The 15,379-nt window shown below is 42.9% G+C and overlaps 2 protein-coding genes across 2 annotated transcripts; both read right to left on the reverse strand.

The window, feature by feature from the left end:
• Nucleotides 1–211: 211 nt before the first annotated feature.
• LOC119457792 (lys-63-specific deubiquitinase BRCC36-like) lies at nucleotides 212–5,045 on the reverse strand. The gene is made up of 7 exons (XM_037719506.2): nucleotides 4,824–5,045; nucleotides 4,591–4,710; nucleotides 4,378–4,465; nucleotides 3,740–3,828; nucleotides 2,745–2,809; nucleotides 1,774–1,949; nucleotides 212–504 (listed from the first exon to the last, which is right to left on the reverse strand). Exons 1-7 carry the CDS (start codon nucleotides 4,926–4,928, stop codon nucleotides 293–295), a joined length of 855 nt encoding a protein of 284 aa, XP_037575434.1. The 5' UTR covers nucleotides 4,929–5,045; the 3' UTR covers nucleotides 212–292.
• A 4,977-nt stretch (nucleotides 5,046–10,022) lies between these two features.
• On the reverse strand, nucleotides 10,023–15,290 carry LOC119457795 (intraflagellar transport protein 43 homolog A-like; the record flags this gene model as incomplete). The annotated part of the gene is made up of 7 exons (XM_037719521.2): nucleotides 10,023–10,221; nucleotides 11,080–11,139; nucleotides 11,323–11,398; nucleotides 12,039–12,111; nucleotides 12,193–12,251; nucleotides 14,306–14,347; nucleotides 15,178–15,290. Coding segments are annotated over 7 exons (534 nt in total), but the record flags the coding sequence as incomplete, so codon positions are not given.
• Between the last annotated feature and the right edge of the window lie 89 nt (nucleotides 15,291–15,379).

Raw genomic sequence — 15,379 nt, forward strand, 5'->3', positions numbered from 1 at the left:
AGCTGCAGTCTGCTGCAACTCTCACACAGAGTACATCCAGCAAATGTCACTGCCCTGTTACACGATAGCTATATAGTTTATCAGCCCGTCTGTTTATGCCCAAGCAGAACCATGCTCGGTAACCCTGAGGCAGTGCTATCACCGGCCTCTTAACACGTTTCTAACCTATAGAGTCTCCCCAAATCAAATGAGCATTCCAGATGAGCACACAGAAAAACAAAAGAAAAAGCTTTATGTCTCCAAAGTTCACATCGGCGTGTCATCCATTCCTAGTGTACAGGGCATGTATGCATCACTGCTTTGTCTCCACTGGCTGGGCTGTACTCTTGAGGTGAGCCTGAGCAGATGCGCAGGCCTCGGCCAGTGCTATCTTTTGCAGGAGTTCTTCCTTCTCGGCACGCATCCTCTCGATCTTGTCTCGGTTCTGCCGCAACCGGTTCTCCAGGCTCTGGAGCAGTGGACCGCTCACAGATTCCGCAATGTTGCACAGAGCCTTGACGAAGACTAGAACAAGACAAAATCACTTGCACGCATGAGGTACTGCAGTACAAACCTTTTTCCTAATTTGCAAGTGCACTTCTCTGCATTGCACCGTTGCCCAACTATTGGCGGCACTGGTCATGGCTCAGATGAATATGGAGTGCTAGCGGGTCACGACAACATTAACTTTTGTCGGAAGATGTTGAACAGGGAACTCGAAAGACATGCAAGTTTATGAACAGCAATAAAATCAAGCCTCTTATGAGCGAGCATGTATGGCTTGGATACCATCCTTTATTTGTTATCTTACAATGATTATCTCTAGATGACAGTTATCGAGGTCAATGCAAATTAAACAATGCCAGCCAAACCTATGTTTCCCTAAAATGTCATGGTGCGAAGTTTATCTTTTGGACTGTTGCAGTTTCATTAAAAACAAATTTGGCAATGTAAGCATAATAGCCGTTATTCTAGAATTTCAGTGATGGCAGGGCCACAATTTCTTAGCGATGCCTTTTCCGATGCTATTCCTTTTTGCACTTTAGTGTTCAGAGCAACGCTCCGCCCGCGTTGTCAATCGGATCAGCTGGCCGTGGATGATAAAAGTGGAAGTGGCATAGAATCGAGTTGAAGGCATTGCTACAATAGCACGACCCCAGTGCCGTATACAGGGTGTCCCAGCTAAATGTAGCCAATGTTTTAAAAACGACGGAGTGTGCTAGGAGGCTCAAACCAACTCAGTAGTGTTGGGGATTGTGTGTCTTAGTCTGTGGTATTTTTTTCATTTTGCAAATTCAATTAATTTGTAATAATTAATTGCCTAACTTTTAAAATATTGGCTTCACCAAGAAAGTGTCAATACGAAAGTTGTAGATCAAATTCAAAAATGGCCGACTGAAGTGTTTGCAGCTAAGTACTATTGAAGGAGCTTCATGTATAATTGCTTTTAAAGAAAGCTCGCGAAATACAAAAACAACCGTGTGATAGCGCCATTATTTCAGCGCTATCGTGCGATTGCGGGGAATGGGACACGATCGCATCCCACCCCCCACAAGTAGCGCCGTTCGGGCCAGCCAAGCGGCCGCATCGCTTCCTCCCTGACCCCTCCTCCAGCGCGCGCCCTCTGATTGGTCGCCTTCTCCCCCAGCCTGCCTCTCCCCCTCTGCTGGTCACGTGACCTGCCTTCCCCTGGTGCGGCTCTCATTCTCTCCTGGTCACGTGACCTCTTCGATTCTGCTCCATCACTGTACATTTTGTAAGAGTCAACCTGGCAGTAAAAATCTGTGCACTCACCTGAGTTGTTGTGCATTCTGGTGAGAAGGTCTAAACCCGGCACCTGCTTAGTCATGCTGTACATGTCCTGCTCCTCCTGGCAGAGAATCTCGGGCAGTCGCACGAGGGCATCTAGGCAGGCGTTGCTGATGTGCGTGCTGGGCACAATGTGCAGGGGGATTTCCATTCGCACATACCTGGAAGAGGCGACATACCTATGTGTGACACAACGGTTGCATCACGCATCTTATTATGCGTGTCCAAACATGTGTGCTCTGCTGAGTATGTGTGCATGGGACTTGATTATTAGTATTGTGCGTTCACAAGCAAGCACAAACAATCTGCAAACTGAAGTTGTTCAGTCACATCAACGTCGAAGCACCACTTCAAACGCTGGGTGTCGTCTCCGGATGCCAATCTATGGGAAATAATTGCCCGATGTGTCTCCACTTAGCGACAAAAATAAAACTTGGCTTCACCTTGTCCTCACAGTTGTGTGCCTGCTCAAAATATTAGAGTTCGAAGTTTCAGATCTGACTGGAAAAAAGTGCTCACTGTAAATTTTTTTTACTCTGTTTTGCTTATTGCGTGTTTCTAGAACTATTTTTTCCTTTTCTCTTTGGTGCTTGATGAACCATAGCAGTTTTGCATGCATGATAACTTCCCGTCCACCACCCTTGTAGGCGACTTGACAACAAGCACACTCTCGTGCTCCTGGTAAATCAGTGTGTCCGAGCTGTGAAACATAGTACCAATCAGTGGTGTAGCCAGGAATTTTTTTTTTTTTTTTCAGGGAGTGTGGGGGGCACGTGCACAGTGCTTGACCCCCTGGCTACGCCCCTGGGCCCATGCAAGGCTTTGCTAATGGTACGCCGATTCCGGGACCCTTCAAGAATCCAAGGCTAACCCTGCAATTAATGATGATTCAAGGACTGTGTTGCAAATAACATTGCCAATTAGCATCCTCATAAAGGGCTCATAAAGAAGCTCACCTCTGTGGTTCACCGTTGCTGGCCTGGTTGACAGACTGGAAGCACGTGACTTGGACCTGGTTCAGCTGCATTGGCGTTCATTCCAAAATGTGAAACGCTTGTGTACGTGAAAAATTTTAAGCTTTCTTCACCTGAACTTGCTTTCCAGTGCACACTAGCGATGTCAAATTAGCACATTTATTAGTATGAATGGTGCTATAAGTATTGGACAGCTTAATTAGCATTACTTGACTGAAATTGAATGGACTTAAGATATCCATCACTGAAGTGAATGTTTATTCAAGCTAAGCAAACCATACGGTCGCTTTCTATATGTGGGATATATTGTAAATGTTTGTCCACCTGAATAGTCAGTACAGTCGAGCGCCTTTACAATGAAATGACCTGTATAACGAAAGAATAAGTCTGTCCCGGTTCTATTGTGAGCAGTGCGGTGTGCGAACCTTTACAACGAAGTGACCTTTATAACAAATGATTTCGGAGGCCCCAAGCACTTTGTTATAAAGACGTTAAGTAATGCCTGCTCAAGTAGTCTTTAATTTCATTTGGGTCTACAGGTCACACATTTTCTTAGTTTGCTGCAATATTTCACATCCCTAGAGGCCTCTGCAATGCAATGTTCTGACAGTTTTCCAGCCAACTAGGTGGGTCTTCGCATGCATGCATGGCACATTAGCATTTGCTCTGCTGTGATGATTATGGTTATAAAAAATAATAATAATGCGCACTTGCAAATTACAGCATCTGCACATTGACATCTTGCGTGTACAGTCGTTGCACCATTCACGGACAGAACTGTGCAGTCGGTTGCGGCATTTCAGGACAGAAAGGTAACACAGGTTTTGCCAGCACAAGTGTGAAAGGAAAACTGAAGTGATTAGCTTTTTCTTCCCCCATCATCAATGCATCAACTGCATTATCAATTGCAAGAAGCCTGAAGAAGAGCATCTTAAGAAGGACTAGCATGTCATCGTGTGGGGCACCCAGTGGCTCACCTTAGAGGTTGCGTCTTCGCTGAAGACCGAAAATATGAGACCAACAAACCCTTCGTCCATCATCTGATATATGGCTTGGGTCTGGACATCTGCATGTCGATTTAGCATGAAAAAGTTATAAACTCAAAAGGCAACATGACATTTAAACACACACAAACGGAGCGGCATAGCCAACACTGCCAGGGCTACTAGTGCACATACACAAATACCCCAAAAAGTGAGAAGGCTGCTGCAGTAGCTTAATTGGCAAAGCACTGCACGCGTAATGCGGAAGATGTAGGTATGGCATTAGGCATCTTTTACCCTACTTTCGTTTTCCTTTTATTATTTATGTGTAACATAGGGTAGCTCGGTCGCCCTGAACACAAGCTTTATTCTTCATCTCCCTCTCCTTTCAGACACAGTCCATCTGTACTACGTTACATCTATACATTTCAATTAAACGTAACGAATAATTTGCTTTCTCTGGCTTCACTGTCTGATTACATCATGTGGTTGTAAGTAACAAAACACCGAGCCCCTGGAATTCTCCTGTTTCCCCCTCCCTCCACACACACACACAGAGAGAGAGAGAGTACATTTAAATGGTGGCTCGAGGGCTATTTGCAGGAAGTGGGTAAGGGGAAGGTTGCACTCACCTACGTGCGATGGCCATACAGTGATGTGCGGGTGAGAGTGGTACCAGCCTAACACCCTCATCGGTTTCCTCAAGTTTATCGCAAGCGTCTAAAACAAGAGCAAAGATAGTGGCATAAGAAGACGAAAAAGAAGGACGAATGCCATACCGCAGTGATTCAAAGAAAAACCGCCGCCTTGTAGTACAAAAGCGCCGCACACACACACACACGCACCTCGGCCTGTGTAGAAGCGTCCGAGAGTTGCTCAGGTGAAATTTCGACGCGGTCTTTTCGCTTGTCGGATCTTCGCAGCAGGATCACCGCCGATATGTGAGCCACCTTCGTTTCGTCGATCTGAGAAATTGCGCAAACCAACAACAAACGGCGTGAAAATCGCGGGTTTCCTCGTGTTTTAACAGCCATTCGTGAAAGTTGACAAGCAATCCGAAACTCGGGGTTAGCGTTACCTCTCCGATGAGGAGTCCCATGACCTCTTCCTTCTCCGTAGAAAGCGCATGGCTCAGGCATACCATGTACACGTCTGCCGACAAATTAACTCGTACAGTTGACATTGTTGCAGCTACGTAGTTAACCTAAGCAAATATAACGTTTTAAATAAAAGCGTCGGCAGGCGGCACATATCACAAGCGCGCAAACGCAGCCCCTGTAGCCATTGGCACGTTTTCGATCTTAGCTTGACTTGATACGTAAATAAACTGATCGCAAAGCCAATTAACTTTTCAAACAAGAACTGCGCTTTTTATAAAGTAATAAAGTTATAGCTATATTTTTATACTATGTATAGCATTTAATGAGTGTAGTGAGCGCTTTTTTACTTCTACAAAAAAATAAACGCTGATAACCATCACCATGCAAGAAAGCGGTGCCGGGCGGACTTGGAGGTCGGTCTGCTTTCATTGCGCGGCATAACTTGTTTTTGTGTAAAAGTTACGAGTACGCAGAAAGCCACGTTGCTTTTTTACAACGCATATTGGACGGTGGACGAGTCACGCGTAAGTCTGTACAATGCTCCCACTATATTTTGCCCGTTGCCCTTGTTTATTCAAATTTGCACTTGCATGATGATGTGCGCTCTGGCTCTTCTCGGAAGCTTCGCCAAGTCCTGTTGAACTTTCGCGTAATAATTGTCGTCTGCTAGCGGAGTTTGATAGTGTGTGCCTTATCCACGACCTACTCAGGTCGTGTGCCTTATCTTAGATGCAGACTGTTTACATCTAGTACTTGGAAGGAAGCGAGACGCACTACACTGCCGAGCTAGAACAGCTGTAGTAGCTTAAATTCATGATGTCGCCGACCAGCGCTGTGAGGAATTCGCCCTTAGCATCGAATCTTTCATGCCCCGCCATTGCCTTGGCTCCTTTGCAGTGGTACCTTCTGTAGCTGACGTGCGATCATGGTCCTACCGGCCCTGTACGCCGCACTCCGCGTTTATGCGCCGTACATCACCTTCCCGGTGGCTGTCATCGTCGGCGTCATCGGCTACAACATCGAGGGCCTCGTCTCTGACCGACGCACGCCCAACAAGAAGACGAGCGTCGATGAAGAGCGCAAGGAGCGACTGCTGCACGAGTTGGACTCGCAGCGGGATGTGACGCAAGTTGACAGGCTCAAAGACAAAAGCTTTGTGCCTAACACGGTGCTAGAAAGGAACGTATCACCGTCGCTTAAGACACTGGACACGTGATTACTATAGTACCCATGGCCAATGTACGACGCACAGAGACTCGGTTTTTGTCGTTTTAGTCAGACTACCTGTGGGCGGAAGTTTCTTTGGTCAGAAAAAATCTTAATAATGTGAATATGTTTTCGCCAAGTCTAGGGATTGAGAATCGGGATTGTGTTACAATGTAGTGGCTTGTTGCATTATGAATTGCCATTACATGTGTGAATGTGTAGAAGGCGTGTTTCGTGAGAGGTAACCAAAAAAGACAATTTTGAAAAGTTGCGTAGTTGCGAAAAAGAAAACGCGTCACTGTTATGCAGGTAAAGCCCGTGCAATAACGATGGTCGTTGAAAGTTAATCGTTGCTTATCTTGCTAAAGCCATTTACTGAATATGAGTGTTACCTTCCATGGTGGCTCAGTCACTGTTGCAGCTAGTCTGTTGCTGAGTGGGTTTGATACCAGGAAACCACATTTCAATCGGTTTTACATAAAAACGCCCAAGTACCTAGCATTATAGTGGGCGCACAATTACATAGTACTGACGTGACATTTTCAACTTTATGTTCTTGCATTAGGTTATTATTAAATAATAATATTTATTAAATGAAAATCCGAGCCCTAGAAAAGATACTGGAAAACGTTGGATAGCCCTAAATAATTTACTGTAATACTTGTTTCTGCGAGCCAGATTATGTGCTTAGGAGGTGGATGCGCCATGACTTCACAATACACTGGCTCACGCTGTTCCTGTCATCACTGCGACTGCCACACGCAGTCAGAAAAAATGCGTGTGACACGCTTAATTTTTTTTTTTTGTAAGTGTTGTCGCCATGTGCAGCCTTATTGCTACTCAACGTTAGCGAATTTTGCTTTATGTTGTAATTTCATGATAATGCCGATGCTAGGCCCGCCATTAATTTCTAGACCAACTTTAGTAGTATGTTAAAATGGCTTATATTTTCTAATCTTCATACTTGCTAAGTGTCATCCTTTCATTTGTTACAAGTGCTTGGTAAAGTTTGTACAGCTTTGAAACTGTGTGTCAGTGCTCCTTTTAAGGAACTCTCGGTAGTCTAAATTAATACGGAGCCCTAGACTACAGTATCTTCGTAGCTCCACTGTTGTTTCGGGATGTTAAACCAAATAAATACATCAAGATCCATTTTTCTGGACAGTGTAGATTGCTTTCCTTGAGATCAACTCAACGTTGATTATTTCACCACAGGATGCTGCAGCATCTGCCACTGTGAATCAACACAAACAAGCCTTCATAAGTTCCATGACACTAGTGTCCAACACCGCAAGAGAGGGCGTGACAGTTTCTCAGTCACTGTCTAGGCTCGGTGACTGAGCTTAGACAGTGCTCAGTCACTGAATAGGCTGCGTGCGTTACAGTGGCATTACCGTGTTTTCTCGAGTCGGCACCAATTTATTTTTCGTGACTCTGGCAAATAAAGTGGGAGAGTGCGCTTAGGTTTGAAACAAATAAAATATGTTAGAAAAGTTCACGGAAGAACTCAAAATTCAGCACTCAAAGGTCATGTTAAACGAAAAAAAGAAATTGACCTCTGCTGGGTAAACTACTGACTTGTCATGACCAAATTCCTTCATCTTTCAGTCGGCCATGCCGTCACTTGCCATCCCACTGCAGTAGTTCACTGGCTAGGGTGTTCTGCTGCGGTACACATGGTTGCGGCTTCAATTTTTGCCTGCAGCTGTTGTATTCTAAGCAGAATGCAAAAAGCGCTTGTGATCTTAGATTTAGGTGCATGTTGAAGAGCTTGTCGAAATTAATGTGGAGCTCCTCGATACAGCATCTCCCATAGCACGTGTGTTACTTTGAGACGACGAACCCCATAAATAGATTTTTATTTCTGCTCTCTGCTAGGAATTTGTGCCACTGCTCAAGCTGCTGGTCCTGTTGATTATTGGCATCCCGCACTCGTTCTCCCATTCCATTGGCCTTTTTTTTCGATGCTTCACTTCTTGCAAGACTTCATCGCAGCATTGGCTTGAACAGTGACACTTCATTTTCATTATCAAAGGGATGCTTGCACTCGTATACGAACAATTTTTCAAGTTCTGCACACCATCCTGAAAATGATGGGAGGGCACTTAGATTCAAGAAAATGTGATACTTTGTGGTGCATCAATTCACAAGTACAAAAAAACAAATCATCAGTTGATCCAAATTTTATCGTATAGTTAAATCTTGATTTAATGAAGTGAATGAAGCTTGAAATGACCTTGTTAATTCGAAAACTAATTGAAAATGCTTAAAACACTCAGTGCAAATGACATTATACTTATTCAAAAGCAAGAATAGATGTAATTATTGTCTGCGTACATACTTATTGTAGACAGCAATCCCATTGAGTGCATCTTGTATGCCTTTATGGGAGTGGTAAACGATCCTAACAGCTCAATGTAGTCCGTATTCTTGGTATACCCTTATTTTACGCGCAGTCGCCCCAAAATTTCGTTAAATTGGGCAAGACTTGAGTTCATTTCAGTGCTTCAAAGTTTTGAACCTGTTAGGCTGTATGAATATGCATTGAAGAATCAGTAGTTGTTCGCTAAATAAAACGTTTTGTAAAATCGGGTTTCGTTAAACTGAGGTTTAACTCTATACGTTTCTCATGGAAATGATTCTCTAGCTGTTTGTTGTGAGTTCTGTCTCACTTGCCATGCAAATAATATATCATTGCAATTTTGGTAGTGCTGCATTGAGAATATGCTGATAAAAATGTATAATGGCATGTTGTTGGACATGGCAGTACTAGTAGGTTAACATGCTTGTTCACAGGCCTATGTAGTAATTTTGCCATTTTGGTGAAGTCTTGAAAACAAAACATCGGAGCTGTTGATATCCATACTTTAACATTGCTAGGTATGGTGGCACATTTGACAAATTTCACTGCACAACTTGCAGCAGGGTCTGTTTTTTTTTTTTTTTATCCACCGAATAACACATACTTATTTAGTGAATTAGGTGCAAGATGTCACATTTTGCCGGTGGAATCAAATTACACTTCTTTGCGAGTCCTGGCCCCTCTTGTCAAAGGAAAGTAAATTTGATTTGATATGATCTGATTTGATTTAATGTTATACAAATGAAATACGAGACCTTGCACCAGACTAAACAAACCCGCATTTACATACACAGGTCAACAGCAAGAAATTGTGCAGAAACTATTGATGATGACTGTCAATTTAAGTGAATAGCCCAAACGAACGAGCAAGAGATCGAATGAGAAAGAGAGAGCAAGCGAATGAACAAATGTTTTCCTTGCCGAGTGCTTTGCTCCAAATCACCCAGCGGAATTCACCATAGAGAGGAACTGTAATGGGAAAGTTTGTTCGCTCATGCATTATTAAAGGCATTTTTACCACCCTACTGATTTTGTCAAGTTGGCTGCAACAGTGTGCCTTTGACGGAATAATTAAAAACCTTCTATAAACTGTCCATAATAGTGAGACAATCATAAGTAAACCACTCTATAGACTCTGCCCGAGTGAAGGTGATACCCACAAGGGTTGCAAACTTGCTTTTTCTGAGAGTTTATTTTTCAGTGTCTACACTCTGTTTCGTACACATACCAGGCAATGCTGCAGATGCTGCGCAAGCAGTACGGTCATAGATGTTTCGCTCCATGCATTTCGCACTGCAGTTGTATTTGATCTGCAATAACTATACTTCATATAGTACAACTACAACTTGCTGATGTAAGGTTGCGTCGAATCGCACAATACTATTTGTGCACCTTTGTGCTTCCGGTAAGCGACGTACCATATTTTGGTTGCTTTGCGCTGTGGCTACAGGTCAGAGAAACATACTCATGTCAATTTGTTCGTTCACCGTCACGTAGGTTCAGATTTATGACACCTCCATGTAATAACGTCATATTTTGCTACATAAAAGGATGATAATGGTACAGGGAATTACATGACGCATAGCTTTCGTATGTGCACACCATTGTTTTGGTTGCTAATGCGAGCCGCGAGAGAAGTGTCTAGCCTTTGTAGCATTGCCTGCTATGTATGGAGCTGAGTGTAGGAATAAAGGCGATCACACTGGCATGCTTTGCTTTTCGTCAGGTTCTCGGCTGTTGTCGCTTGACTTGTTGATCTCGGCAGCCACTTCAGTGAAAAGCGTGTCCCATGTCCACACTGCGTCTGGCTGTAGAGGAATGAAATGGTGCAGAAGTAGGGCAGCTTGCTGACATAACTACACAACACAGAAAACTCGTGAAAAAAGGCACAGTTATTAATCTCACACCGAATCTCATTCCTTGGTTATATATTGCACAGCCAGCTGCTTTTAATTGAAAGAATGTAGCGCGTTACGTCGTGCAGGGAGTTAAGAAGTATGCACAAAATGGTGGCGTGGCCCGGTCAGTGGTTCTTTTCAATGGCACGGAGCGAACACACAGAGAATGGGACTCCCACACAAGCACCACTAGTCAGCCTTTCCTGTTGTCCTTTTCTCTGTGTGTTCTTTGCTTTGCGTCATTGAAGAGAATGTACCGAGTGGTGCACGAATAGGACACTGTTCCTGCTACACCACGCTGGCTTGTCCATGCTCAAATGTTACATAGAGGTAGCAGTTTGCAGTGAGTTCACTTAATAGCACATTTATGGGCACTGCTTGCCGTTTTTGTCCACCATAATTCGAAGTGGGTGTTCTCTGCGGCAACGCCACTCGAAGTATGTCAATTTCACTGCAGCAGAGCGGTAGCGTCGTCTGTCACAGTTAGAGAGAACTAAGTGTTTTCTCTGTAGCAGTGACAGGTGGTGCCACCTCTCCGTTGCAGTGAAATAGAAAATTTTGAGTAGTGTCGTAGCAGACGACGCCTCCACTTTATATTTATTGTGGAGAAAGCTGGGTGGTACAGAATGCTGCGTTAGGTTGGCAGCTACACCAAAATCTATAAATTGATTAGGGAAAGTCACAACAATGCAAAAGAAGCAGTGCTATATGGTGATACTTAATAAACCGGCATGTATACATGCGCATAGATGAATGTACATGGTTTACCTCCTTGAGGTATTCTTCGGGGGTCAGGTACTTTGTGAGCAGTCTGAGATCACAGCCATCCTGCAAGTGAAATTGAGTTAGAGAGGAGAAAGATGGACGATCTTTAGTACAAGCTGCCGAAAACATTTAATAAATCTAGCTGGCATGCACTCAGCCGTGAAGCTGAATAAGGTTCAGCACTGAAGTTAGTTCAGGTACTACTTTGTCTCTCTTTATTATGGGACTGCTCTACGCTGCACTCACAAGTGTTGTGAATGCTGCCTGCTTCAGCAGCTCATTGTCCAGTTGCTGGAAGGTGTCGACCTGATTCACAGGAACACTGCAAAAATGCAGAAAGACAACTGACTCTTGGGTTTCAAAAAAAAAAAAAATAAGAGAGCGAGAGAGGAGGTGGGGTTAGAAAATGTTGCTTTATCACTTGAGAATTTCAGCAGGCATACAATGAGTGCTTCTAAGTACCAACACGTGAAGCTCATTTCCCTTGCACATTCCTTGGCATTAAAGGATAGGCACTGTCTCCATGCCAAAGGTGTTTTATTGTACCGAACATTTCGGACAGGAGCTGTAATGTTCTTTAAATTGGTGTTAAAAGGGTGCGGGTGCTGGCTGTGGCAGTGTTTTTTATTGTGTGTGTGTATGTATGTATGTATGTATGTATGCATGCATGCATGCATGCATGTATGTATGTATGCATGTATGTATGTATGCATATATGTATGTATGTGTATGCATGCATGCAAGCCTGCTGGCTTTGAGCATTGTTTACTTGACTAAATTCCAAGCCCCTGGATTTCGGTGATTCTTGTGCATTGCTTGCAAGTAGAAATGTGTGATTAAGGTAACTCATGACTTTGAATGTTGGATCTGATTTGTATACTTGATTAGGCATTTCACAACATCTTGCTATGTATCTGTGAACAAATATGTAGATCCCTTAGTGGGATGCAAATTTTGCTCACCTTGGAGCTTGGGCCACCTGAGTAGTGAGGTCATCACGTTCAACTTCTCCCAAGTCGGGTATGCTTGGGATCTCTGAAAAAATCAACAGCAGCTCGTTTTGGCAAGGTAACAGGAAAAAAACGAGGAAAGCTGAGCATTGCATTTTTGCCTTACCCGAGTCGGAGTCGTCCCTTTCCAGAACGGTTTCATTTCTTGTCAACTTTGGCGCTTCTCTGAATGGCAACAACAACAAAAAGGTGACTGACATTTAAATTTCTGCATCTAGTGCACAACACAAGACAAGGACAGAGTGAAAAATCGTCTTCGTTGGTTTTTCACTCTGTCCTTGTCTTGTGTTGTGCGCTAGATGCAGAAATGTAACACCAACATGCCCAAACTTATGTTACGACAGTTAAAGTAGTGTTTCAGGGCTCTTCCATCTAATACAGTAACTGCAGTACATTGCTCGCCATCATTCTGTACTAGGAAAGTTCAGTTGTTCATTGATGGTGCTTTAACCTGTCACGCAATATTTTATTGAGTTAACGTACAGCATGCAGAGTAAAGCATGCATCATATGAACTATAGATGCTCACGAATTTCACACACCCAGCTACTGCAGTGTGTGCTGTTACGAACTTGTACAATCATAGCCCTTTGGGCCAGTTTGTAAGATGTGTTGTGGAAAGAAGTCAATACACAAACATTGTGTGTACATACCAGGGCCATCCAGAAAATAAAGACCGTTTAGTTATAGAAAATGAAAAACACAATATTTATTGGAAAAAAAACAATTCTGTTACATACATGAAGCTTCCTTCACTTCTCTACATAATCACCTCCTACATTTAAACATTTGTCGTATCTGGTCACGAGATTCAGAATTCCCCTGTTACACTCTTCTGCCGCCAGTTCTTTGCGCCAGGTCGAGTTTCATTGTGCACATTTGTTTGTCTATTGTTGAACATTTCACACCATTTTCTCACATGTCTTTCCTTCATTACATTATCTCCATATACTGCTTTCAGTTGCCGGTAAATTTCTTCTGGTCCCACCTTTTGAGATGAATCACTCCTTACCTCACAGTTGGCGGGATATTCAATCACGTAGTTCATTTAGACCATTACACCAACTCCACAAGGGTGACTTCTTGCAATTCTTGCAACATCCACTGACAGTGTTGTAAGCACAGCTGTTATGGAAGCCAGTTGACTCTCAAAAGAGAAAGTACGTATGTAACAGAATAGTTTTTTTCCAATAAATGTTGTGTTTTTCATTTAACAAAACGGTGTTTATTTACTGGATAACCCTCATAATAGCTCCATATATATTTTTGTAACCACTGCCTTTAACCCTCACAGTGTTGCAGAAGGTTATCACAGAATGCAATTACCTGATTAACTACATACAGCTCCCCGCTAGCACCATAAGTAATTTTTTTTTTTTTTTGTACATGTGATGGTCCACTGAGGCACCCTTGATTCTGTCAAGAGTGACCTGATTTGACAAGTGGTTCAATGTGCAAGACAAAAAAGTGTACTTGAAAGTAACTTTTCAAACGGTGCAAGAGGACAAAGCTGATGCACAGGCACATTGAATTGGCACACAAAGGCACCAACTACAAACTGTATTGTGCTTGGTCATGTTAGTTCTTGCTGTTGCATTCCAGCCTTATGTGCATGTGCCCCTTACCACAAAAGTTTTCTAAGCGTGAAATTGGGGAAAAAGCAAGATTTTGTCACATCTATTGCAATCGTCCTCACTTTGATGAGCGGATACCTCCCCGTACAACCAACTAATTGATCACCTAAATTCCCAGATGAGCAGTGAGATAACAAGGAAACTCAACTTTTTTTTGCAAATTTCATACTCCGGAAATTTTTCCTGTCGACTAAATTGCACTCTCTTTGGAGCATCACTTTTGGTTACTTGAAGCTCTCTTAGTCAGCCATAGCTTGATAGTGCCAGAGTGTATAAGTTGTGATTTATTACTGCTTTCTTTCATTAATCACTGATGCGTTTTAGTGTTGCTTTTTTAGTTATTCAGTTATGTCAACTGTTGTGGATATAAATAGTATGTTGGTCGCGCTGGGAATAGAACAATTTGTAGTCAGTACATTCGGGGTCATTCGTACTCGCCTCAATATCCTCCTGACCCTGTTTCACTGTTTTAATTTTGCTCTCAAATATGAACTCAGTGGCCCAAACAGGGATTCTCAGAAAAGTGTCGTTCTCATGGTCATGCCAAGAGTGAATCATGCATGGAAATGACACACGAGGAACTCACATCGGGACGGTGCTTGGGGGACGTGCAGATGACCGTCTGAAGCTGTGAGTTGGCAAAAATGGGAGAGATATATAGGGGTCACTGTATTAGGTGCCACGCCATGCAAGTGTGTCAGTGTCATGCCAGCTCAGGTGAAAGTTTTGCAATTGCTTTTGACCGGTTTCCACTCGTTTATATGTGGTTTAATCTTGAACTGAAAACAAACTGGCTTAATTTTAGCTAATTTGATGTTCCCAATGCACTTTCTACTGGAATGTAGCTTAATTACGAGTAAAATCTCGATATAATGAATTATCGGATATAACAAAGTAAATAACATGTTTCTCGCTAATATCAGCATGTATAACAAATATCGGATATAACGAAAGTATTTTTTTTATTGGATGCGGCTTCATTATAACGAGGCTGGACTGGTGTTGCTAGTAGAGTTTAATTATTGCAGCTGAAAATGGGCTGCTGGTTATCTTGTCTAACATAGCCAGCTTTAGCCATTGCAAAAAATGGCAATATATATTTGGACAGGTCATTTATTTCAGCTAGTTGATGCTTGCTTGGGTCCATGATTTTGCAGTTCGCATAGCTCAGTATTCTATTGGTATTAAGTTCGCCCAAATCTGTTCCATTTAACTTGTTCACTTACCCCATTTCTCTCTATCTCCTCCCTTTCTCACAGGGAAGTAATTTAGAAAATACAACTTAATTTTGCTGCAAAAATTTCATCTGAGATATATGGGCCGTGCGTATCACTAGTCTGCGGATTAGGAATCTCACCTTCACCTAGCGTGATCTATAGAGCGGCCGCTCGAATAAAATTAACTATTAATAGTTAATTAACCTAACCTATCTGAATTCTAACCAGAAAACGAACAAACCGAAACAGCCCGGACGACGAATTATCTTCTGCCCATCCGCTATTTCTCCTCGGTTTAGGAGGAGCTTTGGAACCTTCACCGCTTCTGCAAGCAAAACGACATTTGAAAATTATCACACAGAAGCAACGTTTTTAGAATAGTAATCTAAAAACGTTGCAACGATAGCGCGTTTCGACGCACCCCGTTAGATGCGAATGCGTTG

The sequence above is a fragment of the Dermacentor silvarum genome, chromosome 7 (assembly GCF_013339745.2).
Source record: "Dermacentor silvarum isolate Dsil-2018 chromosome 7, BIME_Dsil_1.4, whole genome shotgun sequence".
NCBI classification, from domain to species: Eukaryota; Metazoa; Arthropoda; class Arachnida; order Ixodida; family Ixodidae; genus Dermacentor; species Dermacentor silvarum.

Coding starts and splice junctions, on each gene's coding strand:
- LOC119457792 (XM_037719506.2), bottom strand. CDS start 4,928: ATGTCAACTGTACGAGTTAATTTGTCGGCAGACGTGTACATGGTATGC. Junction 3,829..4,377: donor TGTATGGCCATCGCACGTAG/GTGAGTGCAACC, acceptor ATCGACATGCAG/ATGTCCAGACCCAAGCCATA. Junction 2,810..3,739: donor GCGAAGACGCAACCTCTAAG/GTGAGCCACTGG, acceptor ACGCCAATGCAG/CTGAACCAGGTCCAAGTCAC.